This window comes from Erythrolamprus reginae, chromosome 2 (assembly GCF_031021105.1).
Source record: "Erythrolamprus reginae isolate rEryReg1 chromosome 2, rEryReg1.hap1, whole genome shotgun sequence".
Lineage (NCBI taxonomy): Eukaryota > Metazoa > Chordata > Lepidosauria > Squamata > Dipsadidae > Erythrolamprus > Erythrolamprus reginae.
Genome location: NC_091951.1, coordinates 9767714 through 9784458, shown reverse-complemented (window position 1 = coordinate 9784458; position 16745 = coordinate 9767714). Strand labels below are relative to the sequence as shown.

General features: G+C 44.6%; 1 protein-coding gene across 1 annotated transcript in view; it reads right to left on the bottom strand.

Annotated features, from left to right (window-relative positions):
• Positions 1 to 3210: 3210 nt before the first annotated feature.
• The window catches only part of LOC139159122 (vomeronasal type-2 receptor 26-like), a 38487-nt gene continuing 24952 nt past the window's right edge, over positions 3211 to 16745 (bottom strand). Inside the window, exons 4-7 of the mRNA XM_070736481.1 lie at positions 10276 to 11097; positions 9367 to 9596; positions 4961 to 5085; positions 3211 to 4109 (exon numbers count right to left, since the gene is read on the bottom strand). Of these exons, the coding sequence (XP_070592582.1) occupies positions 3211 to 4109; positions 4961 to 5085; positions 9367 to 9596; positions 10276 to 11097 (2076 nt within the window). The remainder of the gene's footprint in view (positions 4110 to 4960; positions 5086 to 9366; positions 9597 to 10275; positions 11098 to 16745) is intronic.

The following is a 16745-nucleotide window of genomic DNA, read 5'->3' as shown; positions in this document are numbered from 1 at the left end:
CTAATTAAGACCGTTGTTCATTGTAGATAACAGAAGAGCAGGAAGCAACCTATCAGTGCCACAATCTCCCATTAATATGACTCTGGGAATGTGTAACATGAATCAACTTCAGCCCATAGACTCTGTGTTCCACATAAAGTTACACTCGTAGGTAAAGTTTGAGAAGTTAGCAGAGTTTCACTCTCATTTTCACTCCCAGTTGTTCTAAGTCCCAGCTCAGGTCCTCAGCAGCCCAGAAGACACTTTGATAATAAATTTGTATTAACTTCTCCAATCTACATTCAAAATATTTTCTGTGTCTGTTGCTTCCTATTATTTATGGGCCCCAGTTACAATCCTCATGGGTCAGAAGTGGAAACTAGCTTCACCTTTGGAAATGAGCAAAGTAAATGACTGTAATTGAGTAATTGTAAAGAGAAGAGGCAAAGTCTGCAATGTGCTGAATTCAATCTAATTCCTAACACCGGTGCAGAGCTTGAAAAAAACATGTTTATTATGCCGCTGATCAGTTTCTGGTTACAATTCAAAGTGTTGGTTATGACCTATAAAGCCCTTCATGGCATCGGAGCAGAATACCTTCGGAACCACCTTCTGCCCCATGAATCCCAGCAACCGATTAGGTCCCACAGAGTTGGCCTTCTCCGGGTCGCTTCAAAAAAACCAATGCCGTTTGGTGGGACCCAGGGGAAGAGCCTTCTCTGTGGTGACCCCGACCCTCTGGAATCAACTCCCCCTGGAGATTAGGACTGCACCCACCCTCCTTGCCTTTCACAAACTCCTAAAAACCCACCTTTGTCGCCAGGCATGGGGAAATTGATTCCCCTCGGCTGCTCCATTTTATGTATGTTTTGGGTTGTATGATTGTTTTTAATTAAGGGTTTTAAAACTGTTTTTGTTTTTAACATTGGATTTGTATCTTGTATTATTGTTTTTGAGCCACTCTGAGTCCTCAGAGAGGGGTGGCATACAAATCTAATAAATTTAATTTAATTTAATTTATATCACCCTGGGTTTGTCTCTGCACTATTTTTGTTTTAAGACAAGCTTAAGGGAAATCTCTGGAGATTTGTTCAGAAGGCCTAGAGAACAAATTACAGAAGGAAAAAAGCAGCTCTGTCACATCCTTATTTCACTCACAGGGGAGAGGCATCCGGAGGAAAAATTCTCAAATGGACCAGATTTGGTTCTTTCATATCTGATGTTTTCTGAGTGGATTAATTTAGCAGTTTTAACTACAATTACCCTTCCTCCTCCTCCCCTTCCTCAAGTCAACCTTGAACTGGTCAGGATCAAACTCCTGGCAATGCAATGCTGAATTCTAACTCCTGTACCACCATAATTTAATTAAGCAAATGCTGGAGTCGTTAAAGGAATCCCTTTTACTTAATGGGAATATTTTACTGAAAATGAAAAGTAAAAGAAGAAAGTGGCAACAAAATACATTTAAAAATCATGGTTATATGAATACAGAACGCTGCCAATGACTCTCAAGGAAACTCAGTTGCCCAGCATCCCAAATGCAATTATGTTATCACATAATAGAATAGAATAGAATTCTTTATTGGCCAAGTGTGATTGGACACACAAGGAATTTGTCTTGGTGCCTATGCTCTCAGTGTACATAAAAGAAAAGATACGTTTACCAAGAATCTTTATGCACAACACTTAATGATTGTGCCAGGGTAAAAATAAGCAATCAAATCATATTAGGAAGCAGTCAATATAAATTGTAAGGATAAAAGCAACAAAGTTACAGTCAGACAGTCATTTGTGGGAGGAGATGGGTGATGGGAACAATGAGAAGATTAATAATAGTGCAGGCTTAGTAAATAGTTTGACAGAGATGAGGGAATTATTTGTTCAGCAGAGTGATGATGTTCGGGAAAAACTGTTCTTGTGTCTAGTTGTTCTGGTATGCAGTGCTCTATAATGTCATTTTGAGGGTAGAAGTTGAAACAATTTATGTCCAGGATGTGAGGGGTCAGTAAATATGTTTACAGCCCTCTTTTTGACTTGTGCGGTATACAGGTCCTCAATGGAAGGCAAGTTGGTAGCAATTTTTTTTCTGCAGCTCTAATTATCCTCTGATGTAGGATATCAAAGTTATCTTGCAGGTGTGTGTGTGTGTGTGTGTGTGTGTGTGTGTGTGTGCAGCCATTATAAGTCATTCCTTCTTTCTCATTAGTTGGCCATTGAATTTCATTCCCAGGATCTATTCTTCTGAAAAGCAGTCAGGATTGCTCTCCTCTAGGACTGACCGATTTCATCACCTTGCAGTACAATGGACTTGCAGGAGCTTTTCCAAAACCCTAGTTCAAAGCCCTCAATTCTTTGGTGCACAGCCTTCTTTATGGTCCAACTTTGACAGCCATGCATTGCAACTAGGAAAACAATAGCCTTGACTATACACACTTTTGTTGGCGGGGTGATGTATCTGCTTTTTAGAATGCTGTCTAGATTCATCATAGCTTTCCTCCACAGGAGCAGACATCTTTTAATTTCTTGGCTGCAATTCCCCTCTTGAGTGATCTTGGAGCCCAGGAAAATAAAATCTATCACTACTTCCATTTCTAAGGAGATAGACTAAGAGAAATAAAACTGAACTTCAGTAATAAAAACAAACAAACAAACAAATAAGGAATTATGAACTCTTTGGAAGAAGTAAGCAAAAAAATATACACTATTTTAGGAAGGTCACACAATGATTAGGGCCATCTGCTACAAATTACTATCTTCCAAGATGGAAGATATCACAGTTTACTAATAAATATGATTGCAGACAATCAGGGACCCTGAGTATGGGGGGAAATTTGCAACAGATTTACAAATATGTTTCAGGATAGGAGAGGCATAAAATGTATACAATTTATGATTCAGAAGAAATGTTACAGAAGAAATCAGATGCCACAAACAAGGGGGTATCAAACTATTCTCCAAAGCACTTGAGGGTTGAACAAGAAGCAATGGGTGGAAACTAAACAAAGGAGAGAAGCAACTTAGAACTAAGGAGAAATTTTCTGACAGTTAGAACAATTGATCAGTGGTATAACTTGCCTCCAGAAGTCATGAATGCTCCAATACTGGAAATTTTAAAGAAGAGATTGGATAACCATTTGTCTGAAATGGTATAGGGTTTTCTGCCTAAGCAGGGGGTTCAACTATAAAACCTCCAAGGTCCCCTCCACCTTTGTTATTCCATTCTATTCTACTTTAAATTTTAACGATTAGCTGCTCCTTTGCATTCAGATCTGGTCTTATTAAAATAATGTAGCACTTGGGCATAAAGATGCAGCCCAACAAGCCAGCACTGGAGGCTAAGATGGAGAAAACCTGCACAGCCACCATGTACTTCCCTTTGGTGCTCAGGTAGGCTGGCAGAAAGGAGATCCAGACACTGCAGAAGAGTAGCATGCTGAAGGTGATAAGCTTGGCTTCATTGAAGGCTCCAGGAAGATTTCTGGCCAGGAAAGCTACTATAAAACAGATGGTTGCCAGGAATCCCATATAGCTGAGCGCAACATAAAACATTGCGAGAGATCCTTCATTACACCGAAGAACAATCATTCTTGGTTGAGATTGCATGTCAAAATCAGGATATGGGGGAGAGACCACCAGCCAGGTGCTGCAGATGACCACCTGGACAGTGGAAGAAGAAAGGATGATAAAGTTGGTAAAGCTCTTTCCAAGCCATTTTCTCACTCTGTTTCCTGGCTTTGTGGCCAGGAAGGCCAGCACAACTGTGATAGTTTTGGCCAAGACAGAAGACACAGCAATTGAGAAGACGATGCTGAAGACCGTTTGCTGGAGGAGGCAGGTGGCTCTTCTTGGCTGGCCGATAAAGAGGAAGGACGTGAAGGAGGAAAGCAGAAGGGAGACAAGGAGGATGTAGGAGAGGTTCTGATTGTTTGCTTTGACAAGGGGAGTTTTTCTGTGTTTCACAAAGATTGCTAACACAAAGGCAGTAGCTAAGGACAAGGAAAGTGCAAGGGAATCCAGGATGATTCCCAAATTTTCACTGTAATCCAGGAAGGTTATTTTCTTAGGGATACATTGATCTTGCTCCTTATTTGGATACTGATCATTTGGACATCTGACACAATTTTCTGCATCTAAAGTGGAGAAAAAGAATACCAATCATCTTCAGCCATCAATCTAGTCTTTTCTATGTCACCACCAAACATGCAAAAGGAGGTAAGAAATAGAAAAACCAAAGAAAAATACAGGGACTATGAACAATGTTATTAAACTCTATGGACTCTTTTCTGCTCTTTGGTGCTGGTGGAAGAGTCATGTTTGTCCTTGGATTTCTATGGCTTATTTTTAACAGTCTAGCAATATTCCAGTATTTGAGGGGCTGCCACCAAGAAGAAGGGGGTCAATTTAGTTTTCAAAGCACCAGAGGCCAGAACAAATAAAATCTGATGGAAACTAATCAAGGAGTATCTATGGAGGTTCTGTCAATCACGTTTGTCCCAAAGGTGCATTTTCAAGAGGCAACTGGACTTTCTGTTTTTTCTTTGAAAATGCTTTGCTTCTCATTCAAGAAGCTTCTTCAGCAATTGGATGGGAAGGAAAACATCCTCAAAGAAAAACAGAAAGTCCAATTGCCTCTTGAAAAAGCACCTTTTGGATAATCAGTGAGAGAGGCAACTTGGAATTAAGGAGAAACTTCCTAAAAGTGAAGACAATTAACCATTTGAATGGCTTGCCCTATAGAAGTTATGGGTGGAGGCTCATCACTGGAGGCTTTTAAGAAGAGAGTGGACAGTGACTTGTCTGAAGTGGTATAGGTTCTCCTGCCTGAGCAGGGGCATGGACTAGAAGACCTCCAAGATCCCTTCCAACTCCATTCTACTCTATTCAACATGTTTCAGAAATCAACTAAGCAAGGTCAACTCTTCTCACATGGAGAATTGTTAGCTTTTTCATTGAAGGGTTGCTTCATTCTGGACTCACCCACCTTCCTGAGAGGAGAATGTGCCTTCTGCACAGGGTACACAGTCATAGCAACAAATGGGCTTCCCCTCTTGACCCATCTTGAAAAATCCAGGCTTACAACTGTCCACACATCTGGAGGGAGGCGGACTCTATACAAAAAAAAAAGAGGAATTGTAAAGGAATAGTGTAAAACTTAAAGATTGTGGAAAGATTCTAAGAATTGTTTAGCAATCGGTCAAGTTTGTGGAAAATAAAGATTGTGGAAGGAAAGCTGGGAAGATTCTAAGAATTGTTTAGCAATCGGTCAAGTTTGTGGAAAATAAAGATTGCAGAAGGAAAGCTGGGAAGATTCTAAGAATTGTTTAGCAATTGGTCAAACCTGATTTAAATTAAAGCCTGTAAAAAGCCTTCTAAAATAAGGAAGGAGCTGAGACTAGGAGAGGTTTCAGGTTACTGCTCCATAGAGCTTACCTGGCCCCCGACTTTGGTGAAAACGAAGTTCCTTCATAGATCTTATTTGGTTATACAGTATTTGAACTAGCCCTTTTTTTCCAAGAAAGCCTCAATACAGCTAGTCCTCAACTTACAAGAGTTGAATACGAGAACTGTGGTGGCACAGTGGTTAATATGCAATATTACATGCTAATTCTGCTGACTGCTGACTATGAGAAGTTCATCAGTTCGATTCTCAACCAGCTCAAGGTGGACTCAGTCTTCCATCCTTCTGAGTTTTTTTTGTCGAGTCACCCTGGTATGTGGCAGTAGCATTTATTTATTTATTTATTTATTACTTAGATTTGTATGCCGCCCCTTTCCGAAGACTCGGGGCGGCTCACAACATGTGGAAACAAATCATAAATAATCTAACAATTTTAAAATTAAAAGATTTAAAAGACCCCATATACTAACAGACATACACACAAGCATACCATATATAAATTAAACATGCCCAGGGGAAGATGTTTCAGTTCCCCCATGCCTGACGGCAAAGGTGGGTTTTAAGGAGTTTACGGAAGGCAGGAAGAGTAGGGGCAGTTCTAATCTCCGGGGGGAGTTGGTTCCAGAGGGCCGGTGCCGCCACAGAGAAGGCTCTTCCCCTGGGGCCCGCCAACCGACATTGTTTAGTTGACAGGACCCGGAGAAGGCCCACTCTGTGGGACCTGATCGGTCGCTGGGATTCGTGCGGCAGGAGGCGGTCTCGGAGATATTCTGGTCCAATGCCATGAAGGGCTTTAAAGGTCATAGCCAACACTTTGAATTGTGACCGGAAACTGATCGGCAACCAATGCAGACTGCGGAGTGATGGTGAAACATGGGCATACCTAGGTAAGCCCATGACTGCTCTCGCAGCTGCATTCTGCACGATCTGAAGTTTCCGAACACTTTTCAAAGGTAGCCCCATGTAGAGAGCATTACAGTAGTCGAACCTCGAGGTGATGAGGGCATGAGTGACTGTGAGCAATGAGTCCCGGTCCAGATAGGGCCGCAACTGGTGCACCAGGCGAACCTGGGCAAACGCCCCCCTCGCCACAGCTGAGAGATGTTTTTCTAATGTGAGCTGTGGATCGAGGAGGACGCCCAAGTTGCGGACCCTCTCTGAGGGGGTCAATAATTCCCCCCCCCAGGGTAATGGACGGACAGATGGGATTGTCCTTGGGAGGCAAAACCCACAGCCACTCCGTCTTATCCGGGTTGAGCTTGAGTCTGTTGACACCCATCCAGGCCCCAACAGCCTCCAGGCACCGGCACATCACTTCCACCGCTTCGTTGACTGGGCATGGGGTGGAGATGTAAAGCTGGGTATCATCCGCATATTGATGATACCTCACCCCATGTCCTTGGATGATCTCGCCCAGCGGTTTCATGTAGATGTTGAATAGCAGGGGGGAGAGGACCGACCCCTGAGTCACCCCACAAGGGAGAGACCTAGGAGTCGACCTCTGACCCCCCACTAACACCGACTGCGACCGGCCAGAGAGGTAGGAGGAGAACCACTGAAGAACAGTGCCTCCCACCCCCAACCCCTCCAGCCGGTGCAGAAGGATACCATGGTCGATGGTATCGAAAGCCGCTGAGAGGTCAAGGAGCACCAGGACAGAGGATAAACCCCTGTCCCGGGCCTGCCAGAGATCATCCATCAACGCGACCAAAGCGGTTTCCGTGCTGTAACCGGGCCTGAAACCCGACTGCCGGGGCCTTGATAATCGGCTTCTTCCAAGGACCGCTGGAGCTGGAGTGCCACCACCTTCTCGACAACCTTCCCCATAAAGGGAAGGTTGGAGACTGGATGATAGTTTTTAAGCACAGCTGGGTCCAGGGAGGGCTTCTTGAGGAGGGGGCGCACGAGCGCTTCTTTATAGAGTGATGGAAAAACTCCCCTCCCCAAGGAAGCGTTGGTAATCTCCTGGGCCCAGCTCCGCGTCACCTCCCTGCTGGCCGAAACCAGCCAGGAGGGACACGGATCCAGTAGACAGGTGGCGGAACTCACAGCTCCAATGGCCTTGTCCACTTCATCAGGTGTCACCAAATCAAACTCTTCCCAGACAGGTGGACAAGTACGTGCCCCAGTCACCTCGACTGACTCGTTGTCAGTCGACTCTGTTTTACAATTGGAGTCGAGGTCGGCCTGGATCCGAGCGACTTTATCAGCGAAAAACGTGTTAAAATCCTCGGCACTACTCTGTAAGGGCTCCCCAACTCCCCCCTGGTTAAGAAGGGAGCGGGTCACCCTAAACAGAGCGGCCGGGTGGGATTCCGCTGATGCAATCAAGGCGGCATGATACGCGCATCTTGCCGCCTTGAGCGCCACTTTGTAAGTCTTAATAAAAGCTGTTACAAGTGTTCAGTCGGATTCAGACCTACTCTTCCTCCATCGCTTCTCTAGACGTCTCTTTTGGCGTTTCAACTCCCGGAGCTCCTCGTTGAACCATGGGGCTCTACGGGGTCTAGCTCCACGGAGAGGTCGCAAAGGCGCAATCCGGTCAAGAGCCCCCGCCGCAGCCCTGTTCCAGGCCTCCGCGAGAGAGCTTCCATTTTGCCTCTTGGCCCCACTACGGGCCATATTCCAAGGCAAATAAGCTTTTTATAGCCAACAACTATAATCTATAAGTGTAATATATTTTTGCTGATAATGAAAAGGAAGAGAGATTACTATAGATTTATTTCGGGCTTATTTGCCCTCATCAGGTAGCCATACCTTTACTGGGATTTGAACCTGTGGCTTCGCTCATATACCAGGGTGACCCGACCAAAAAAATCACACATAACCCTTCCCTGCTACAAGCTGATACAGGAGGTGAGCCCGTAGCCTAGAGTCTAAGGCCACTGCCTTACAAAGCAGAATCCCAGGTTCAAATCCCAATCCCATACCTGTATATATAAACTGGGTGAAACCACACACAATAGCAGTGACTGTGAAAGGGATTGTATAGTCTTAGCAGACAATCAACTAAACATGAGCTAACTGTGTGCAGTAGCAGCCAAAAAAATTGATGCAATCCTAAATTGCATTAATAGAGGGATACAATCTAGGACTATGGGGAAGTCGTATTCATTTAATAATCATGCTACTAACTTAATAACTGCAGTGGTTCACTTAACTTAAATGGGTTTAACCTTATTTAACAATTGTCTTGCTTAGCAACAGGAATTTTATACTCAAATGTTATATATCAAAGACATTGTAAAACATTGTAAAATTTATAGACTGTCTGGAAAAAACCCATGGGTAATAATCTATTATAGGTTTTGGAACGGTGGTTGATTCAAAATAGAAATGTTCTGAATGAAAACAACTACAATCCTAAGCTGTATCAACAGGGGGATACACTCCAAGACCAGAGAGTTATTAATACCACTCTATAACTCCCTGGTCAGATCCCATCTGGAGTACTGCATTCAGTCCTGGTCACCACACTTCAAAAGAGACATAGAAACTCTGGAGAAGGTGCAGAAAAGAGCAACCAAAATGATTAGGGGACTAGAAACCAAGACTTATGAAGAGAGATGGCTGGAATTGGGCATGGATAGACTAGAGAAAAGAAGGGCCAGGGGGGACATGATAGCAGTCTACAAGTACTTGAGGGGTTGCCACAGAGAGGAGGGGGTCACACTGTTTTCCAGGGCACCAGAGGGCCAGACAAGGAACAACGGTTGGCAGATGACCAAGGAGAGATTCAACCTAGAAATAAGGAAGAACTTCCTGATGGTCAGAGCGATCAACCAGTGGAACAGCCTGCCAGCGTAGGTTGTGAACTCCCCAACTTTGGACATTTTCAAGATGAGATTGGACTGTCATTTGGCTAGGGTGCTGTAGGATTTCCTGCTTAAGCAGGGGTTGGACTTGATGACCTGCAAGGTCCCTTTCAACTATAATAAATAAATAAAATAAATAATGAATAAAATAAAAGTTTTTAAAAAATTCCCCACACCTTGTTAAACCATTTTGGCCAAATAATGGCATCCTGGTCAATGATAAACTTGGGTTCCTGAGTTCTCTGTCTTGCAAAACTTCCAAATTTCACTCTGACTAGAGACCTGTTGGGAAACTTTAGCCAGTTTATAAGGTCAAAGTCAGCTGTCAGTTCTCCATTCTTGTCCAGATACACCCCATCCATGACCTTGTTGTGAAACTGGGGTGCTTGAAGAAATAGATGAAGCTGCAATAGTAACAAAAGGGTTCATTTTAATGGGAGGCTACAATTGTTTGCATGTTTCTTTGGCTATAAATGCCAACCAGTAATTGAATATACTAAATAACTGGCTAAATATTGGTCTAGTCACTAAAGTATCATACGTTTGCTGATTCTTCCAGTTTAAAGTATGTAAATGTAAATTAGCATATTACTTAATGTTCAATTTTATAAGAATTCTGTTTTAAGAGACCTGTCTGAGAAAGATTATCTACAATTTTGTTCAGAAAACTATCTTGACTGCCCAAAAGCAATATCAGTAAATCTAAATAAGCCCAACATTTATTACAACCGTGAGTATCTCAATATACCTTTTTGTGATAGTTTGCATAATTTTCGAATCATAATTGATAGGGGAAAAACATGTGCATGTGCGGAAGTAAAAAGTCTTGCCGGAACATGGACGAACCTGGGTCTCCATCCACAATTTTGCTCTTTGCATGGGAGCAGCAGTATAACTCTGCTGAAATTCACAGAAGCTCCAGAACCATGGAGGTGAGCCCGATTAGGTGTTCCAGCTAGTAGGCCAACCCTGCCTCCATCCCCCCTCATCATCCTTGTTACTCTTCTCTTTTTCCAGATTTACTACATATTTTTTATATAGTTGCATGCAGTATATAAGTATGGTTTTACTAAGGCTTTATACCTGCCAAGGTTGCAACTTTTCTAGGTCCAAGGATTTTCTGCTTTCCTTCCGTGTTCTCCACTTGGATCTGGAGACATAGGCAATACTTAGCACTCGTGCCAGAGCATAAAAGGAGTTGTAAATGTGATGGCTGTTCAGAGAAAGGATTTCTTCAATATCCTCCTGTGCTAAAATTTCCAGGTGTTGTTTCTCCTTGCACCTAACCCAGCCTTTAACAGCCAAGGGATGCTTTTGAAATGAACATGAAAAAGCTTTGCTGGCAAACTCTTCGGTTAAAAGGGAAAGGGGTTTAACATTCTCATATTTTATCCAGTTCTTGGTCTGTATGGAGAGGGAGAAAATACTGTCCACATATTGGAAGATGGCATACCTAAAATTCAAAGTGAGATCCCACATGGCTGTTAATATCCAGATTTTTCCTGAAGAAGGTTTTAAAAAGTGTTGGAATAGTTTCTCTATCATATATATTCCATAGAAATACTGACTTTGCAACATAGATTCTGCATAGTAAATTAACACATTGACTTGCCACCATTTCAAGAATAAATCAGCTCGGAGCTTAAACAGATTCATACTGAACCCTGATAAACTTTGTGAGAAAAGAGAACAAATGTTATTCTGTAGGAGTAAAGGAATTAAATTTTTCATGAACATTTCTCCGTTGTCAGTTTGGGAAGCCACAAGAGCCACTGATGTCCATCCAAAATACTGAATCACTTTAACGATCCCCATGTATTGGATTCTTTCTTTTGGAAGCATCCAGTAGAAAAAAGGAAAACGTATTTTATCATCCATATCATCAGAAACAAATGCATAAGAGATCTGCAGAAAAATGGAAACAATTGGTAATAACCAGATTTTTGTATTTTATTACTCATATTTATAATGGGAAAATAATGGCCATAAATGAGGAAGAAGGATTCCACCTATGTTAAGGAAGATGCTTTGTGGAAGATAATAATTCCTTGCACCCTAATAGACTGTAAGAAAGAATAGTTTATATATACTTTTCTCCAAGACAATCCCTCATTCTACTACTTCTGCCCATCCTGTACTCCCAAACCAGACCCCTTTGACAATTTCTCTGATGTAATCTTCACTGCAGTCTCTAAATCCCAACAATCATACACTGAAAGCATTGAACCGTGGATCACCGCCATTGAAAAAAACATCCAAGAACTGATAAACACTAAAACTCCAAAACAAGTGTCTTGCGCCACCCCGCCACCACCTCTCAACACCCAGTCCAGGCCTCCAAAACCTATGTCTCCAAACCCTACTACTGACATCTCCACCCTGGTGCAAGATGCCATGGAACAGGAACAAAAACGCCATAACGCCGTACTTTTTGGCCTAGAGGAAAATGGGGAAACCGATCTATTAAATATTCATAGTATCATCCACAACCATCATCCTCAATCAATTGCCCCTGATGATATCTTAGAGGTTTCTAGAAGCGGCCCTGTACTAAAGTACAGTGATGGATCAATGGCTCCCCAGTTGTGCAGAATAGTCTGCAAAAATGAAACTACCAAACAACAGTTCGTTAAGACCATGAACTCCATCGCCAGAAATAACGCAAAATACAACAAACTCAGATCCAGACCAGACCTAACACTACTCCAACACATCCGCTCTCGGGAACTATGGGCCGAACTCCAGAGACGTTGTGACCAAGGTGAAACTAACCTCTACATTGACTACCGCTCTGATTGTATTAGGACCAAAACTCATAACCCTCCCTTCATCTCCAAACCCACTGTCCCTCCTCAACCATCCCACACTTCTCCACCCATCACCCCTCATCTACAAATGGACCCCCCCAGCACTTCAAGCAATGAATAGGATAGTGCGCCTCTTACTACCTCATTTCAATCCAATTTCAACTCAACTCAATCCAATCCAGTCTCACCCCTGATCACAAAATCAATCTCAAATGTAAACTAATCAATGCAAGAAGTATAATCAACAAGTTGTCTGAATTCCTCATCCTACTTGACACCAACTTATTTGACTTAATCTTTGTTTGTGAAACATGGCTGAATTCTTCCTATCCTGACTCCTTCATCACACAAAGTAACTACCTGGTCTTCCGGTCTGACCGTGAATCCCGCAGAGCGGGTGGTGTAGCCATATTCTGCAAAAGCTCACTCAATCTAAAAAACATTCAAGTTGCACATGATCTTATCCTCCCTGAAAGCCTAGTTTGTGACATTTCCCTCAACACTACACTACGTTTCCTACTGTGCTACAGAGCTCCAAACTACGACATTACCCATGCAACTAAACTAACCTCCCTCCTAACTTGGGCAACCTCCTGCCCCCATCCCATTATCTTCCTTGGTGATCTCAACCTACCACACATCAACTGGTTACTAAACGAATGCTCCACTGAACCTATACATACCACCATCTATAACGCCATCACCAGCCTAGGACTGGAACAATTAGTATCAAACAACACCAGACTCAACAACTGTCTCGACCTCATATTCTGCAACAGCAAAAGTGCTATCTATGGACTGCACACAAAAGAACCCTTCTCCAACAGCGACCACAGTACAATCAACTTCAACCTCAACCTACATCATCTAAACACTCACCAGAATAACGTGGCTCCTAAGCACAATTTTAGGAAAGCCAACTATGATCTCATAGATGTCAATCTCTCAATCTTTAACTGGCAATCCTTGTTCTCTAACTGCATCACCACTGATGATCTCTACAATATATTCTTACTCCAAATCAAAAGGCTTATAGAACTACATGTGCCACTCACTTCTTCCAGAGGTAAACGAAAAAATAACATACCTGTCTCAATAAAGAAACTACAAACCAAAAAAAGATCCCTCTGGCGTAGAAACAAAAAAAGCCCAGTAACCAACTTTAAAGTCCACTACAAAAGCTCATGCCAATGAATAAAATGAATAAAATGAATGAATAAAAGCAGAATGCCTCAACTATCACTGCAAACAAGGTAGTAAATAAAGGTCGGTAGTAAATAAAGCTCTCCTCATCCGGGATTTGATCCTGGATGAGGAGGCCGACCTGGCATGTATTACTGAAACCTGGCTGGGCCCGGAGGGAGGTGTTCCTCTCTCTGAAATCTGCCCAGCCGGGTTTCAGATATGGCATCAACCTCGACCCCAGGGAAGGGGGGGAGGAGTGGTTATTGTAGCCAGGGAGAGTCTTTGCCTGCGTAGACTCATTGCTCCGGAAATTGCGGGTTGCGAGTCTCTCTTGATGAAGTTGGACTTAGGGGTTCAGGTGGGCTTATTTCTCACGTACCTGCCTCCCAGCTGCGTGTCAAAAGCCCTGCCTGTGCTACTCGAGGAGGTAGCCGGGTTGGCGGTGGAGTTCCCCGGACTCATTGTCCTGGCGGACTTCAACCTGCCGTCACTCGGCGAAACCTCTGGGTTGGCACAGGAGTTCATGGCCACCATGACAGCCGTGGACCTGACTCAAGTAGTACAGGGTCCGACTCACGAGGGAGGGCACGCACCTGACATGGTATTCCTTTCCGAGCAACTGAGTAATGGTCTGAGACTAAGGGGCTTAGAAGTATTGCCTTTGTCATGGTCAGACCATTTTCTACTACGGCTTGACTTCCTGACTCCAATCCTCCCCCGCAGGGAGGCGGAACCAATGAAGATGTTCCGCCCCAGACGCCTGATGGACCCAGAGGGCTTTCAGACGGCGCTTGGGGTTATTCCAGAGGCACTCGTCCACAGTTCGGCGGAGTCTCTCGCGGAGGCCTGGAACAGGGCTGCGGCGGGGGCTCTTGACTGGATTGTGCCTGTGCGACCTCACCGTGGCGTTACACCCCGTAGAGCCCCATGGTTCAACGAGGAGCTCCGGGAGTTGAAACGCCAAAAGAGATGTCTAGAGAAGCGATGGAGGAAGAGTAGGTCTGAATCCGATCGAACACTTGTAAGAGCTTTTATTAAGACTTACAAAGTGGCGCTCAAGGCGGCAAGATGCGCGTACCATGCCGCCTTGATTGCATCAGCGGAATCCCACCCGGCCGCTCTGTTTAGGGTGACCTGCTCCCTTCTTAACCAGGGGGGAGTTGGGGAGCCCTTGCAGAGTAGTGCCGAGGATTTTAACACGTTTTTCGCTGATAAAGTCGCTCAGATCCAGGCCGACCTCGACTCCAATTGTAAAACAGAGTCGACTGACAACGAGTCAGTCGAGGTGACTGGGGCACGTACTTGTCCACCTGTCTGGGAAGAGTTTGATCTGGTGACACCTGATGAAGTGGACAAGGCCATCGGAGCTGTGAGTTCCGCCACCTGTTTACTGGATCCGTGTCCCTCCTCGTTGGTTTCGGCCAGCAGGGAGGTGACACGGAGCTGGGCCCAGGAGATTACCAACGCTTCCTTGGGGAGTGGAGTTTTTCCATCACTCTATAAAGAAGCGCTCGTGCGCCCCCTCCTCAAGAAGCCCTCCCTGGACCCAGCCGTGCTTAACAACTATCGTCCAGTCTCCAACCTTCCCTTTATGGGGAAGGTTGTCGAGAAGGTGGTGGCACTCCAGCTCCAGCGGTCCTTGGAAGAAGCCGATTATCTAGGTCCCCAGCAGTCGGGTTTCAGGCCCGGTTACAGCACAGAAACTGCTTTGGTCGCGTTGATGGATGATCTCTGGCGGGCCCGGGACAGGGGTTTATCCTCTGTCCTGGTGCTCCTTGACCTCTCAGCGGCTTTCGATACCATCGACCATGGTATCCTTCTGCACCGGCTGGAGGGGTTGGGGGTGGGAGGCACTGTTCTTCAGTGGTTCTCCTCCTACCTCTCTGGCCGGTCGCAGTCAGTGTTAGTGGGGGGTCAGAGGTCGACTCCTAGGTTTCTCCCTTGTGGGGTGCCTCAGGGGTCGGTCCTCTCCCCCCTGCTATTCAACATCTACATGAAACCGCTGGGCGAGATCTTCCAAGGACATGGGGTGAGGTATCATCAATATGCGGATGATACCCAGCTTTACATCTCCACCCCATGCCCAGTCAACGAAGTGGCGGAAGTGATGTGCCGGTGCCTGGAGGCTGTTGGGGCCTGGATGGGTGTCAACAGACTCAATATCAACCCGGATAAGACGGAGTGGCTGTGGGTTTTGCCTCCCAAGGACAATCCCATCTGTCCGTCCATCACCCGGGGGGGGGGAATTATTGACCCCCTCAGAGAAGGTCTGCAACTTGGGCGTCCTCCTCGATCCACAGCTCACATTAGAAAAACATCTCTCAGCTGTGGCGAGGGGGGCGTTTGCCCAGGTTCGCCTGGTGCACCAGTTGCGGCCCTATCTGGACCGGGACTCATTACTCACAGTCACTCATGCCCTCATCACCTCGAGGTTCGACTACTGTAATGCTCTCTACATGGGGCTACCTTTGAAAAGTGTTCGGAAACTTCAGATCGTGCAGAATGCAGCTGCGAGAGCAGTCATGGGCTTACCTAGGTATGCCCATGTTTCACCATCACTCCGCAGTCTGCATTGGCTGCCGATCAGTTTCTGGTCACAATTCAAAGTGTTGGTTATGACCTTTAAAGCCCTTCATGGCATTGGACCAGAATATCTCCGAGACCGCCTCCTGCCGCACGAATCCCAGCGACCGATTAGGTCCCACAGAGTCGGCTTTCTCCGGGTCCCGTCAACTAAACAATGTCGGTTGGCGGGCCCCAGGGGAAGAGCCTTCTCTGTGGCGGCACCGGCCCTCTGGAACCAACTCCCCCCGGAGATTAGAACTGCCCCTACTCTTCCTGCCTTCCGTAAACTCCTTAAAACCCACCTTTGCCGTCAGGCATGAGGGAACTGAAACATCTCCCCCTGGGCATGTTTAATTTATATATGCTATGCTTGTGTGTATGTCTGTTAGTATATGGGGTCTTTTTAAATCTTTAAATATTTTAAATTTGTCAGATTATTTATGATTTGTTTCCACGTGTTGTGAGCCGCCCCGAGTCTTCGGAGAGGGGCGGCATACAAATCTAAGTAATAAATAATAAGTAATAAACAAGAGGAAAGTCTCCTTCGCAACAAGTCTAACCGAGCTTTCTATAACTTCGTCAACAACAAACTCAATGACTCCAGACCTATTCCACCACTTGTAGGACCCAATAACAAGGAATACCATGATGACCCATCCAAAGCCAACCTCTTCAACTCTTTTTTTGGCTCTATTTTTGTTAACAGCAATGGCTTTTCCCCCATCTTCGCAAATGGCACCTCAAACCCACTAAAAAACCTAACCCAAATCATCTTCACTGTAGATCGCATAGAAAAAGCAATCCATGACCTCAAACCTTCCCTATCTGCCAGACCAGAAGGTCTCTGTGCATACTTCCTAAGGAAACTTTCTTCTGCTCTTTCTTTCTTTCTTTCTTTCTTTCTTTCTTTATTTATTTATTTATTTATTTATTTATTTATTTATTTATTTATTTATTTATTTATTATTTAGATTATTATTTAGCTCTTGCTGAACC